The sequence below is a fragment of the Belonocnema kinseyi genome, chromosome 4, assembly GCF_010883055.1.
Source record: "Belonocnema kinseyi isolate 2016_QV_RU_SX_M_011 chromosome 4, B_treatae_v1, whole genome shotgun sequence".
In the NCBI taxonomy this organism is placed as follows: Eukaryota; Metazoa; Arthropoda; class Insecta; order Hymenoptera; family Cynipidae; genus Belonocnema; species Belonocnema kinseyi.
This window is the reverse complement of record NC_046660.1, coordinates 82,564,986-82,581,087: the sequence shown is the minus strand read 5'-3', so window position 1 is coordinate 82,581,087 and position 16,102 is coordinate 82,564,986. Positions and strand designations below refer to the sequence as shown.

At 30.8% G+C, this 16,102-nt stretch overlaps 1 protein-coding gene across 1 annotated transcript in view; it reads right to left on the bottom strand.

The window, feature by feature from the left end:
• Window positions 1–680: 680 nt before the first annotated feature.
• LOC117171383 overlaps window positions 681–16,102 on the bottom strand; it is a 370,121-nt gene continuing 354,699 nt past the window's right edge. Inside the window, exons 6-7 of the mRNA XM_033358636.1 lie at window positions 6,299–6,405; window positions 681–885 (exon numbers count right to left, since the gene is read on the bottom strand). Of these exons, the coding sequence (XP_033214527.1) occupies window positions 760–885; window positions 6,299–6,405 (233 nt within the window). The 3' untranslated portion in view covers window positions 681–759. The remainder of the gene's footprint in view (window positions 886–6,298; window positions 6,406–16,102) is intronic.

Below are 16,102 nucleotides of genomic sequence, written 5' to 3'. Positions count from 1 at the left end.
TATACATTTCCCAGCAATTCTTTTATAATTGCTATAAAATATATTTCTTTGTGTCTCAAAGTGCAAGCGGCTATTCTGATCGAAATCAGAAATCAGTGTAGGTAAATAATTACTCAACTGATTCCCTCGACAAGTTTCCGCTTAATTAGTAATTATCGAATATTTTATCATTAATGATCATTAGTGATCCTTCTTAATCATTAATTTATGCCGATATTCTTCATGCCTGAAGTTTCAAAATTTGAGAATCAATTTCATCTTTACAAGCTTTTAGAATTATTATGAAAATGCTCAGATGATTCAAATTATATTTCAAATATACTAACGGATCTGATACTGAAATGAGCATTTCTTTGTATTTAAAATCATCAATAACGCTAATAAAAGGTTTTACTTTCTATGCTATTCTGAAATTTAAAATGTTAATTTAAATTTCGATTTTTTAATGATTTGGGAGAAGCTTGTATACATTTTTCTTGAAAAAATTCGATAATTTAATTTTTGCAAAATGAAACTTGTTCATTTAATGTTAGATGGTGAATATTTTTGATGATCAAGTAATTATTAATGAAAATAGCTATATTTTAGAAGGGAGTATGTTCACAGTATTTCAATTCATCAGAGTATTAAAAAAATTTACTCTGGTGAAAATTAGATTGTGAATTATCATAATATTCAAAGTACACCCCCTTCACCTACCACTTGATGAAAATTAATTTACAAAGTCATTCGTGGTGAACGGTGGAGAGGGTCCGGCCGCTATGCTTGATCCACTTCGTGACAAACCTCCATATAATCTGGATTGTGCATAATATCCTTTATCATGTCCTTCAAGATTGTATAACGAGGAAACATTGGATAAACCTTCGAACTGTTATACTCCTCCTGAAACACACAAAATTGATCAATATTAGCTAATTGCTCTATTTTTATATTAATATTGAAAGTAAATATTATACAGCACAGTGAGGCCAAAAGTTGTATCACTAAGTTTATATTAAATTAAAATTCTTAAAATGACGTTATGATATAATAAATTAATCATATAGTAGAATATATTTAATTAGTATTAACTTTGAACACGTTTTTTAGTTGAATAAAGACGACCCTGTAATACAATTGTAATCTGGTTTAAAAGATGTTTGGCAATTCATCTGTTTAGGAAGAAATTTAATCTTTTTTGGTTAAAAGTGCAACTTTTGGTTAAAAATATATAATTCCACTCCTTTTTATCTAAAATTAAAATATTTTTCAGTTTAAGTATCATATATAGTGAAAATATTAGATTACAAAAGAAGCTCATAATAAATTATTTTGAATTGTAGGTAGAACAATATTCATAAAATAAAATTGGGAAAAAATATTTCTTTCATTTGAACGCTTAGAACTTCAGGCTCTCTATTTTTAAATATAAAAAAAAGTTTGACGGTTTTTTACATTCTCATTTATCAGAGTGGAATGTTATCGTCCAAAATTTCGATTTCTGGTTTTCCACAGATCTTTATGTTTCGGAACTCACAGCGTCTGAACATCATAAAATTTGGTTGTTGTCGTCTGTATGCATGTCTGTATACTTGTCTGTATGTATGGTTACCTGGATCTTATAGCCTCGCTAACTTTTGAAGCATTTGTCCATTCAAGTAAGCCTTTGGTAAAAGACTTGCAAAATATCCAAACCAAATATTTAATTTCGTTAAAAATTAGAAAAGTTATATATTTTTCAAGTTATTAAAAATGTTAAAAAAATAGGAAAAAAATACTTTTCTGATAGATTAGGAAATTTCATTCAAAACTTTCACTAGATATAAAATATATTCAGAAACTATCTCAGTTAAAATTTTCGATTAGATCAAAATTAAAAAAGTTGAGGTTTTTCAGAATTTGTAACCAAACGTTTTGATGAGTTTTAGACATTTTTCTTAAACTTTCTTAGTACACGACAAAAAAAAGACTTGCAAATTATCCTAATGGCTGAGATTAAATTTTAGTTATTTTAGGAATGTCTGCTGCATTTTGTGTACTCTACCCAACTGAATAGGCTTCAAACTCTTTTTCTTTATTGTCCTCTTTTTCCCCCTGTTTTCAAGCAACTATTTTAGTAAAAGATCTTACCATTTATTTTTTGGTGAAAAATTCAACTGGTTTTTGTTGTTGTGAATTAGCCTTTTTCTAAAAAAAATTCGTTCTATTGGGTTATAAATTCAACTATTTGGTTAACAATGCAACAAAGGGCCTAGAGGAATAAGCATGTGAAATCTGCCCCCGCACGTATTATAATGAAATTCTTGTCATAGGTTCGCCTTTACGTGAACTAAATTTTTTCCCAATAATAACCTAAAAATTATTTTTTTTGGAAGTTATGGACGGAGAAAGAAAAATCCAAAAAGTTTTTTCGAGAAAAAAAATACTTTATGTAAATATTTCTTAGAATATCCTCCAAAACCACCTTTTTGATTTTTTTCTCCCTCCATAGCTCCCAAAAAAATTCATTTTCAGTGTTTTGGTTGAAGTTCGGTTTTGTTTGAAGTTTCATTCTTTTTCCATTTTTGGTTAAAAATTCATTTATTTTTATGAAAAGTTGTCTTTTTTGCTTGAAAATGAACTATTTTGTTAAAAATTCGTTTTCTTATTAGTTAAAAATAATTTTTTTTACTGCAAATGTACCTTTTCGTGGATTTATCTTTTTTTAGTTCAATTATACTTGATTCAAAGTTGAATGAGTTTATTAAAAATTCATGTTATTCGGAAAATTCATCGTTTCCGTTCAAATTTCTTTGATCTTTTAAAAAACTCATCTTTTTGGCTTACAAATGAACTATTTGGTTCAAATGCAACTCTTTCTCGTTGAAGTTGAATCTTTCTCTTTGAAAATTCGGTCAATTGGTTGAAAATTCCAGTAAATTGGTTATAAATTCAATTATTTCGTCGCAAAGTCAACTTTTTTCTAAACCATTAAAATTTTGAACCTTAAAACTCAACTCTTGTTAAAAATTCCTTTTTGGGTTGAAAATGCAACTATTTTGCTAAATATTCAATATATTTCGACTTGAAATCTTAGGAATTTAAAGTATTTCGTATTGAATTAAATATCCTATTTTCGTAAAAAAAATCCCTCTATTTCTCTTAGTTTGAAATAACTTTGGGCTGTGAAGTCTGCAATTATTTCAAAATGTCACCAAAAATCCATTTCTTTAAAATATGTAACAAAAAAGTTTCGACGGAAATACATAGTATTTTTAAAGAAAAATTTGCACAAAGTTCATTATTAAGTAAATAATTAGACTTAAAAATGAACTTCTGGGTCTTCAATTGAATAGGACTGAAGTCAGGAGAACGACATTCCAGGACGAACATCGATCCTCCTTTGCTGCTTTCAATTACTTTCATAATATGATTTAGCTTTTCCAGACTTGGAGGGTAGTTCAATTGAGAAACCAAGCTTCTCGTAGCTTCAGGCTACATCTATATTGCTACCTTACAACTTCTATAATACGCATTATAAAGCGTCGAGTATATAAGATAAAATGTTTTTTTTTCCAATCTCGATGTATATTATTCTTTCTCTCTTTTGCACTTTTCGTTTCGACATGTCATAAAACGAGAAAAGAAGACTACCGCCACGAAAAAGGTAAACGATTTTTCCCTCACCAACTTTCAAACTCAATTTTTTACTATCGTTGGGTAGTATCGACATAAAATTAGGAAGTGCAAATTTTCTTAAAGCGTGTCTTTATCTTTTTATGTTTTAAGAGTTGTAAGTAAGGGATAATTGTTCTTCGATTCCTGGAAAAGGGTTTGGGGGTGAGGATGGAAGTCAGAGGGGGGGCGGAAAAGTTGAGAGGTCAAAGGTCAGAGGAGAAAACTAAAAGGTTGGAGGTCAAAGATATGAGTCCGAAAAAAACGAAAAATGACAACACATTTACTTTTTGATCTGAATATGAAAATCTTAGGTTAAAACGTTTTAAATTGATCAGCTGTAAATATATATTACTTAATGATGTTTAAGACGGAACTTTTTCAAGTGTTAATCATTGAGCAATAAATAATTTTTCAAGACGATTCTGAATATATTCAAAATGAAACAGTTTATAGATTTTACTGTTGAAAATTGAACTGTTTCAATTCTAAAGCCTAAGCAGTTAAATATATTTAAATGCTGTATTTATTCATTTAAAAATGATATTTAAATATTCTTTCAGTCCAAAAGATTCCATTTTTAACCCATCAAATTAAAAATATTTTAATTAGAAAAGAGGGATTTTTTGAAAATATTTAGCAATATTATACTATTTATTTAAAATGAGCAATTATAAATAAAAAATTCAAAACTAAACAATTTGAAACCGAATTATTTGAAATGGAAGGCACTGAATCGTTAAAAATTCCGAGCGCTCCATTGAAACTTATAATATTACAATTTTAATTGTAGCTAAAGGCGTGTCAATTTTGCATTTTTAACATTTTTGTTGAGTTCTAAACGAGGAAATATCATTTCTTAATTTTTGTTTAATTGGTGGAGCGATATTTTATACTTGAAAGATTCTGGTCGAATTGGAAATGACAAAAAAATTGGATTTCAATATTTTATGAATTGGGAGAGGGTCATTTTTTACTTTTAATACTTTTTTAGATTTTGAAGGGAAAAAAATGTTGATTTTCGATTTTTTGTGTATTGGAAATAAGACATTTAAAAAAATGTGTATCGAGTTGAAAGGAAGGAATGTTTGGGTTTAATTTGTTTTTACTTACGAGAGGAAGATGTTTTTATTTTAAATATTCTTATTGAACCGGAAGGGAGGAAATTTTGGTTTTAGGGGACATCATTTTAACTTTTGTTTTTCTCCTGAATCAGAAGAGGCCATTTTTCCTGTTTAGAACTTTTATTGAGTTTCAGGAAAGAATAGTTTTGGTCAATTTCTTTCTGAAAATAAAGATTTTTATTGATTTAAAGATTTTTATCGTATTGGAAGGGAGGAGGTTTTGATTTTAATTTTGTATGCACTGAAATTTTGGTTATTATTTTTTTTTCAAAATTGCAATAAGCCAAGTTTTTCTTTTTAACTTTCTTATTGAGAGGATTTCGAGAAAATTGAATAGTTTTACCGATTAGATGAAAGGGGGGAACTTTTTTTACCAATTTTGTATTCATCTGGAAAAGGGAAATATTTGTTTGAAAACATTTTTATTGTCGAGAACTGAATGTGCGGCTTAGTTTTAATTTAGAACACTGAAAATGCTAGCATTGATTTATATCTTTGACCAGAAATATTAAATCTGTCCTTTGGCCTTTGGTAAGTGTTGAAAGCTTTAATTTTATACTTGTACATTATTAAGCATAGGAATTAAAATATTTTAAAGCTTCAATTTTTAAGGTTTAGAATTATAAAAAATTCTACTTTAAACGCTTTAATTTTCAGTTCAGTTATAATTGCTTTAAGAAAAAATTCCAGTTTTAAGAGAGAGATGGATTCTCTCTCTCGAATAAAACGGCCACCCTGCAGGTAAAAGGTCAGAGGTCAAATATGAAAGGTCAGAGAGCACATGTTAAAAATCAAAGATGAGAGGTTAGGCGTCAAAGATCAGTTCTAAAATACAAAAATGTTACGTAAGAGACCAAAGGTCAAAGTTCAGGAGTAAAAAGCTAAATCTGTGAACGGTCAGAGATAAAATATCAGATGCCACAGGTCATAATATTTTAAAGAGCAGATTTTTGCTAGAGGTATCACTATTTTTTCTAAGGATAATATGGTCCTAAATTAAAGCGTTTATCGTGAACAAACTATAATTTCAAAACTCTAAAAGGAAAGTTCAAATTTCATTTGATCTTTGAAACTTAAAGATCTTAAGATGCGATTAAGTTAGTGTCGGGGATCCTGAGCTTACATGCATAGTTTTTTCTTGCATAATTTATTCTATGGGATATACGGTCTATTTAGATAAGGAAATTGGGCGATAAGTACTGGAGTAAAACATAAGCGAGGAGCATCTTATTACCCGATGTTGGCTAGTTATTGGGATATAAAAGACACAGAGCTTTTATACTCGAGCATAATGCGAGTTGCTATGCTTGGTTTCGCTCTCGGAAGTATCTTTTTTTTGGCCAATTTTCCATGTTTAAGATCGTGAAAGGCATTTATTTTACGAAGGGAATTTAATTTGGTCACAAAAGAGAGAATTCTAAAGGAGTTTTATATTTATTATAATAGTGTACACGCCCCATAAATTGCATATATTATAGTAATATTGTAATTTACATTAAATAATTGTATTGCAACAAAATCATAAAATAGACACATACCTTGAGGACTCTGATTAGATTTCTAAGTCCACTGTATTTTTTCAGCAGCCTGTAGAGATCATTGGTCATTTGGGTGTTTTCGGCTTCGATTTGAGCCATTGTCATATCTGAAATTAAGAATATAATTTATAATTTGATAACAGTTTAGTGTTAAATGATATTAATAATAAATGGCTCGCTCCAGAAATTGCTAAAAAAAGTTTTGAAAATTCTATACAACTATTTCCCAATTCTTTATACATAGATGCTAGAAGAGTTGGCCTTGACCTTTCACCTCTGTGTTTATGAAAAGCGCATGGAATATTTTTTATAAGTCGGAACGTTTTCCCTGATAATGGCAGATTTTAATGCCAAATGAACCCAAAAAACTTCCATCTCTCTAGAACATCCGAAATCCACCCTAAATAATTCCCTAGAATTTCATAGATTCTAGAAAGAAGCTAATTCAAAAAGTTGAAATTTCCTCACCCATAATAGGATTTTGGAATGCTACAAGGTCCCCAAAAAATTATTAACCCCTCTAGTACATGTGAAATGATTAGATTAATTGGTATTGACACCAAAAAGTTTCTTTGTGACATTACGAACGAATTTTAAAAGAAAATTTGCCATGGACCAAGTCGATTTTGGCGGCTATTATAATTGAAAAAATGTATCTTTTTAAATTTATCTTTCAGAATTTTTAAAACTTTAGGGGTTGATTTAGGACGCGTTCCACATGCGCTAGAAAAATGAAACTTTTTTGGGTAGCTTTTGGCAAGATATGCGTTTTTCGTAAACACGTTGCAAACTTCAGGCTCATCTTCCAACGCTGATATATCTTTTTGGACTATTTTTCATTTAATTTTAAAGCTTTATAATTTAAAAGCCTTTGAAACTTTGATGCGAGATTTTTTCTGAATAATTTTCCATGTTAATGGATAATTTTTTATTTTGGAATAGCTTTGATATATAAATAGATTTGTTTAATTAATTTTCTTTTCGGAATTTTAATGATTATTTACCGAAAGCTTGAATAGATACTTTCCACTCTTTTATGACAGAGAAATGCCAGATTTTGATAAACCTGAAATGAAAGGAATCAAAAAGTCAAGTGCAATTGAGCAAATCAATGGGTACAGAATGAATGTGGTGGAGAAATGTTTGCGCCGGGCAACGAGCCAGCAAATCTCATTGTCTTTGAGTAACATGGGTTAAGTGGTGAGATGGTGGTATACACCTTCGTTTATGACCACTGAACTTATTTCTTAAAGTTCCACCAGTTCCATATCCACTCGAAAGTTTCAAGAACCTTCTTGCTACTTGCTTTTTCGATCATTGCCTTTCTGCTCGAATAAATACTACCCGTTAACTGCCCACTTTTTTTACTAGACTTACTTTTAAATCTGTTATCACGCTGTTCCCATTGCTTCATCGAGTTTCCTTCACATTTACATTTATTTAGTTACGCTTATATAGAAACTAGGGTGGTCCGAAAATTTAATTTTTTATTTGTTGTGATTGATTCCTTGCCCGGAAAATGCCATAGAAAATGCTAAATAGCAGTTTTATGTCAAATTCATGCTAAACACGGTGTTTTTTTGCATTTTTTAAAAATGAATTATTTATATTTGATAAGTTACACATTTCCAAGTATTTTTGAACTAATTTGCAATCGTTTAAAGAATTATTATTTGTAAAAACAATTTTGTCACCCGTAAATCGAAAAAATTTATTACCTTCCGGTATAAATGATACGTGTGATGAGTTTAAAAAATAATATTTCTAACATATTTGGTAATCATTCAAACAATTTTCATTTGTTTAAACAATTTTTTCATCCTGTAAATCGTGTAAGTTATTATTTTCCGAAATTAATGGCACAGATGATGAATGCTAATAGTGATATTTCTTTTGAAAGACAATTTGCAATTATTTAAACAATTAATATCGATTGCTCGTTTTCATAGGAAAGATAGAGAAAATTCTGATTTAAAAAGAATAATTAGGGTATAAGTTCTGAAATAATAAAACACTGAATTAGGAGCGATATATTGTAAGAGATTTAAAAAGAACAAGAATTTTTTCCACTTTTCCTATGCAAACGCGCAAGTGGATGATTATTCATTGTTTAAATAATTGAAAAAATGTCTTTAACAACCAATATTACTCTTAAACTTCATTAAATACAACCTTAATTTCATAAAGTAGTGAGATTTTAAGATTTGAAGAAAAAAGATTGTTTAAACAAATAAAAAATATGTAAATAATTGTATACTGTCTTCAATATAAAACACCACTTTAAGCATTCATTAACTGCGTTATTAATTCCAGAAAGCTGTAACTCATCAAAATGTACGGAGAAAAAATGGTTTAAATCAATTATAATTCTTTAAATAATTGTCAAATATCGTTAAAATTTTTTTTTATCAAGACATGTTAATTACGCCGTTGATTTCAGAAAATACTAACTTTTTACGATTTAAAAGGAAATAACGGTTTGAACAAATGAAAACTGTTTTAATAATTACTCAATGAAGTGGGACAATGGTCGTGGGGGCTAAAGCGTAGGCTTTGGACCCACTCCGTCGGCTTGCGGGTTCGATTCCCGCCTCGCACTCTGGAAGAGCCTCGGTGGCCCATGCGGTGAACACTAGCCTAGCAATGGAGTTTGTTCATCTCCGGAGAGTTGTGGGACCGGTACCTCTAGAGAAAAAGGTTTTCTCTAAGTAATTAAAGCTTTGTTGCTCTTGGTGGTTCGGAACCCACCTTAAACTGTAGGTCCCCCTTCCACCACCAAGTAAGTGTGTGGGGGGTGTGTAAAGGAATAAAGAAGAAGGTGCAAGAAAAATGTAAAACCCTTAGCGGACACATTAGAAGCTTCCATTCCAATAATTACTCAATGTCTTAAATATGAAATATTTTTCTTGTATTTTGTTAATTGTATTACTTATATTGTAAAATAATAACTTTTTTTGATATTAAGGCGAAAAATTTCTTTAAAGAATTAAAAATTAGATAGAAAATACTTTAAAACTTGTCACTTATCCATTAAAAAATTAATTCATAAAAAAACTTAAAGAATACCGCCCTTAGCATTAATTTTACATAAAACTGCTACATGTTTTGCATTTTCGGGGCATTTTCCTGCATAGTGTGATACAATGACAGGAAGAGGTGGCCCATTCCTTCCTAGAACAGTGGCTCATTCCGCCTCATATGACCCTTTCAAAATTTAACACATTTTTGTTTTACAATTGTATAGAAATCTGTTAAAAACTTAAGGCCTAATAAATAAGGTATCTGACCACTAGAAAAACATCTAATATATGATTTTGTGTGATTCTTGGACTTTCTAAACAAATGCAAAATAGTATAATACAGGTCTCAACATTCTTACTTTCATTTTTTCCAAATTTATTCAACACTAAGCGAAAATTTGTTTAAAACAAATTTGATGACGTCCTTTATGTTAAATATGTTAAAAATGTATTAATTCCGTGCGTATCGGTACAATTACAAGGAATTCAGTATATTGAAAACACGTTTTCTTTTAGGGAATATGAAACTATGCGATGGTCGCTATGGAAATAGAAATGAATTAGTTTTGGAGATATCCTATTCTTATGATGACATTTTAGACAAATGGAAAAATCGTGCATTCAAAAGAATAGAATAATCTTCACTTTTACGCTGAAATCTGAAAATGTTAATTTTTCTTTGTTCAATTTTGATTACCGGGTGATACTAGTAAAAAGGACAGTCACAAAGGAAAGCGAGAAAATTCGAGCCCTCTGGCTTTGACGTTGAAAAAGTATAAGTGAAAAAAAATGGTAGCTTAATAAAAGAGGGATTATTTTAAAGGTGCAAATGTTGTACGTTAATCTCCCGTAATGTAATATTTCAAAAAATTTTGGTGTAGCTTACAGAATTGAAAATCTGATAAATAGTAAGGAAATTTTATAGCTTTTAAAGACAGTGAAGTTTAGAGCATAGTTTTTTACTGTAAAAATAATAGGAAAAATCTGAAAAAATTCATGGTGGTACTTTAAAAATTTCAAAATAGATTGCCGTTGAAAATTTTGTTCGTTTTTAGTAAATAGATATGAAAATGAAATATCTTCAGTTCTAATGAAGATAATGAAGTGATTTAAATTGTAGGTAGTTAGTTGAACTATCTATATTAATGTTCAATTTGAAAGAAGTATGACTTCTTGTTCTCTTCGTGCAAATTGCGATATTTAAAGTCAGTTTTTTTATTTGGGAAAGCAAGTGCCAGAAACCAGCGTAGTGTGTTTTTTCAGGAGATCATCCTTGGTTTATCTCAGCACGATATACCCGATGTGTGCCTCCGAGCCTCACTGTAGCCTTCGATCTCCTTTCGCGTGCTGAGGAAAATCGAGGATAATCCTCTGAAGAAAACGGCACCACGCTGGATTCTGGTACTTGCTTTCCCAGTATAAAAAACTGACGTCAATTATCGCAATTTGCACGAAGAAAACAAGAAGCACATACTTATTTCAAATTGTAAATTATCACACATAGTTCAACTAACTACCTCCAATTTAAATCTTTAAATTTAATTAAGATTAATTTAAATTTAAACTATGTGTTATATTATAACACTACGTGTTATATTTAATTGAAATTTAAATTTAATCTTTTAAATCTTTAAATCTTTATCTATATTAGTACTGAAGATAGTTCATTTGCATATTTATTTACAAAAAACGAACAATTAATTATATTAAAAAAGTTTTCAACGGTAATCTGAAGTGAAATGTTTAAAGTACCACCATGAATTTTTTCAGATTTTTAATATCATTTTTTCAATAAAAAACTATGCTCCAAAGTTCACTGTCTTTAAAAGCTGTCAAATTTCCTTACCTTTTATCAGATTTTCATATCTGAAAACTACAAAATTTTTGTTCGAATATTACTTTTCGGTTCATTAACGCACAACATTGGCACCTTTAAAATGACGCCTCTTTCAATATACTACTATTTTTCTACACTTACTTTTTCAACGTCAAAGCCAGAGGACTTGAATTTTCTCGCCGGCAAGAGCAAATTGAGTGGCTCATATTACCCCCTATACTCATCTCGTCCAACCCTACTCTGCACATTATACGTTTATTTTTCATTGTAGAATGTCTTTTTTACCATTTTTAAGGTGCGTTTAATTTCAAAAATCCCGAGATCAAAGGAAAAAGTAGAGGGCAAAATGTATGGCTATAGATGCTTCAAAACTCGTTCCTTGTTATCTTGGATTTTTTTCAACGACTTTTTCACTTTAGCAAGCTTGTAAAAACTTATGAAAAGTGTTTACGAAGGATCTAGACATCTAGAGTGACCTCCTTTCTCAAGTAAAGTTTTCCTTAAATAGAAAAAAAATAAGTTGTTCAATTTCAAATAAAATTGAGAATTCACTAGTTAAGTTAGAGGTAAACGCTCAAAGATCAAACGTCAGAGGTCAGGGTTCAAGTGGTAAAAGATGAATTTATAGATAATAAATCATAGGTCAAAGCTTAAGAATCAAATATCAAAGTTTAAACATGAGCAGATAGGCGTCAGTTTTGAATCGTTAGGGGTCAAACGTTAGTGGTCAACCGTGAAATATCTACGGTGAGCGGTTATCCTTCTTTAGTGCGTGATTTTGAGTATAGCATAATTGTCTGATTCTCAGAGTCTTATATTTAAATTAATATCTATAATATGCAGCCTTCACATTCTTTAAACTTCTTGTTGTTTTCGCTAAATTTCGAACTAAATTAATAGAATCCAATAAGAAAATCCAACTTCCTTGGTTAAAAAGTTAATACTTTTTTTTTTAATGCACTGTTATATTTTTGGATTACAATGCATCTCTTTTGGATGAAAATTCTACTATTTGGTTTAAAATTTCATAATTTCGTTGAAAATTCAACAATTTTGTTAATCATTAGTATTTTTCGGTTGAATTTAACTGTTTTTGGTACTAAGTTAAAAATATGTTTTGGTTGAAATATCAAACATTATGTTTTTCGTTGAGAATTGATCTTTTTGGTTAAAAATTCAACTGATTAGTTAAAAGTTGAACTACTTTGTTTAAAATTCATTTTTTGTTTTTTTTTTGTTTAGGTTTCATCTCTTTACTTAAAAATTTCATTGTTTCGTTGAATATACATTTTTTTCCTAATGTTTTGTAGTGAAAATTCAATTATTTCATTTTTGGTTAAACTTTGATCTTTTTTCGTTGAAATTTCAATTACTTGATTGAAAATTCATGCATTTCTATGAAAATTTGTCTTTTGGTGGGAAAATAAATTTCTGGTTGAAATATTGATCTTTCTTAATTGAAAATTCCACTATTTGGTGGAGAATTGATGTATTTTGTTGAAAATTTGTGTTTTTGTAGAGGATTTAACCCCAAAAAAAGTTTTGATTTTTTTTTTTTGACAACCCCCACTTTTTTTAGGTTTCCAAAAAAAGCGAATACGTGTTATGTTTGTTTTCCATAGGAATAATAATAATAATATCAATATAATGTATAAAATATAATAATAATCTTACTTTCTTGCTAGCTTTTTATTGAGTCTCAAAATTTTAGCCTAAATTTTATTTGTTATACAATTGTTTTCTTTCTTATTGCTTGAGCAATGCATGTTTGTTGAAGAAATTATTTATCTATTTTTTATTAGGATCTATTATTTTCTCCTAATTACCCTGTACCATTTTCACCCTTTTCCCCTTAATGTGGTAACCCTATAACCTTATGGCTTTATAATCTCCTTATCTCGTAATAATAAGACCCCATAATCTTAATATCCCGTAACCTCATTCAGAAGAAAAATCTTGTTTGGGAGAACAGAATATTTTCGTGAATTTTTCTTGTGCAACATGTTCATGGGTAAGTAGCTCTATAACCCCGAAATCCCATAACACCATAAGCTCGAAACCTCGAAATCATAAGATCGTGGACATATTTTTGTTAAAGTTAGTACTTATAGTCTTTACCAATTCAATTAATTGTTGAACCGTGCTTCTACTCTGCCTCAATCCAAACGGCTCTGAAATTATTAGTTTATTTATGTTTTTAAAGTGCCAAAATCTATTATAAATGATGCGTTCAAAAACTTCGGCAAGATAGGCATTTAAAATGTAATAAATTTGAACATATGCTTTTTAGACATATTTTTAAACAAAATATTCTGGATCCCATCATGACCCAGTACCTTCCTCGAGCCTGTTCTTAAGACAGCTTTCTTAATTTTGCGGAGGGGGGGGGGGGTTGCTAGTTTTGTAAGAAAATGAACTAGTTTGCAGTGATCTGCAAGTACTTCCGACTTTTCAAAATCGGATACAACTGAATCCACTTTTACCTTGTAGAGTTGTAATTTTGTTAATATTATTTTTTTGTACACGACATTTAGCCATTTTCCACAAGGAATCGTTCCTAACAGTAAGACTCACTAATTTATCATCATAACTGCTATTATAAAATTTTTTTATGTATTTTTTGATTTTGTCAGCTAATTTATTGTATATTTTTCTAATTTCATCGCTACATGTCCTTTGACAGACTTTACGTAAGGCATTCCTATCTTTTTTAAGTTGCTTAATAAAATGTGTCAATTTAAAATGAAAGTTATGAAATGTTCGCTTAGGTATGGTTATGTCTGCTGCATTTTTAATGACACTGGTAAGCTGACCAACATTCTCATTTATATCACAGACCTCCTTAAGACCAGACGTAAGTTCTAGATTCTTGTTAATTTCGCTTCTAAACTTATGCCAATCGGCTCGCTTATAATCATAGAATTCAGTCTCATTATAAGATTTTCTTAATAACTTATTAATTGACATAACAACAGGTATGTGATCTGAATAAAATTCGTGAAAGGTATCAATATTTATGACGGAGTCAATATTCTTTAATAGGCCTATATCTACTACACTAGGAGGCGCATTAGAGTAAAGATACAAAGTAAAATGATCTGGATGTAGAACATTAAAAAAATTATCAAGCTTTAGGAGGATTGTAAGCAGAAACATCATAATGTCTATTTTATGGTCCCAAAGAAATTGCGATAATTCTTAATAGTTACCCCTAATACAATTTGCATTCCCATGCCCTATTCCTAATGTATTTATAATTTTCTTGTTTGCCATCATCTCTAAATATTTCAGCGAAAGCTTGGAGGCCTTTCCAAGTCGTTTTTACAAGTAGCTAACCTATTATTTAATTTTTTAATAAGCCTTAACATCTTACATAAGGCACAGAGTTCTTTGAGTTTTCTAAATTCCATAGCGAGTTCCTTGAAGTCGTGGGTATCTTTATTGCTCGTCTGGTAGTCCTGTTTGTCCTCTGCTGGTACATTTTTGTTTGCCTGGTGTGTCGAGACGTATGCCCATGCAAACGGTCTGGTAGGCCGTCGGGGTGAATAGGCATGAAGTGTCCTTGCAAATGGTAGTCTTTTCTTCTCCCGCGGCTGCTCCATCGGATGTTTCTTGGTTCTGGCATCAATTCTTTCCAGTCTTTTGATGTATGTTGGGCAGTTGATATCATTTGCTTGATGCTCGTCTCCGCAATTCGAACATTTAAGGAGCTTTTTCAGATTTATAGTTTCTCCGTTCTCCTATATACCTTCCTCCTCCGAGTGATTATACACGAGGTGCGCATCGTGTAACACGTCTACTGTTTCTGTAATTGTCCAACATATTCTGACTAGACACAGGTACTTCACTTTTCTCACTACTCTTAGGTCTTGATTTGGTGGTGAACTTATTAAATAGTTCCAAGGGAGAGAGCGCAATATTTGTGTGAGAAAGGAGAGCAAGGAAGTCAGGACCTTATAGCTAGAATGAGAGGCAGTTTCACGGAGAATTATAATTGGTTCTGGCTCTCTAGATAGATGAGAATGTGTGAATTGTGCGCGAAGGGGGAAGTAAAGTTTGAGCACTGGTTGGAGGAATGTGAAGATATGTGAAAAGGAGTGGGATAAGCATGGAGGTATTGTTGTATGAAAGGGGGGATAAAAGGGCAGTAGCATGGGTGAAGGGAGTGTTGGGTAAGATGGAAAAGAATAGAAAGAAGGCAGAAGAGAAATGGAGAAGGAAGGATTGTAAATACGAGAGGAAGCAGATGTAAGAGAACTGTAAATATTGTAAATAGTAGTTAAGTAGTAGACGTTAGCCGCGGAGACTGAGGCTAGCAATGCGAGGTATAGCGAGGAAAGAGAGACATGCGTGCGAGGCGAGGCAAGGCGCAGCGAGCAAGGTTAGGATATAGAAGCGAGCGGATTAGTTAAAAGGTGTGGATGGATGGTAATTTGTAAGAGATAGCTGTAAGAAAATTCTGTAATAAATGGAAGTGTAAGCAAGTCAATTTTTGAAGGCCAGCAGGCCAAAAAATAAACGTTTATCTATCTACTAAATACTTAGGGTGGTCTGTCAGAGTCCTTTGTCTCATTCGGATTACATTGTCGGTTTCGACACCTTGGAGTAGGAGGTCTTCTTTAATTTCTTCAACTGGAATAACAGGCAGTCCTTTGGCAACCAAGTTTTTCGGTTTCTCATCTGTTTCGTCCTCGAAACGAATTCTAGTTTTATAAATGAAATTTTCCCGTTTCTATTCAATCGGTCATGTTCTGGTCTAGACAACAGATATTTTCTCTACCTCAATAAATCATGCGATCAGTCTTTATTTGAATTTTATTGATATACGCATATTATAATGTCATATTAATAAAAAAGTAGAAAACGACCAAAAAAAGTGACAGAAACATATGATATGATATGATATGCCTCAGATAGTCACAGCTATTGTGCAATATTTGCAGTTTT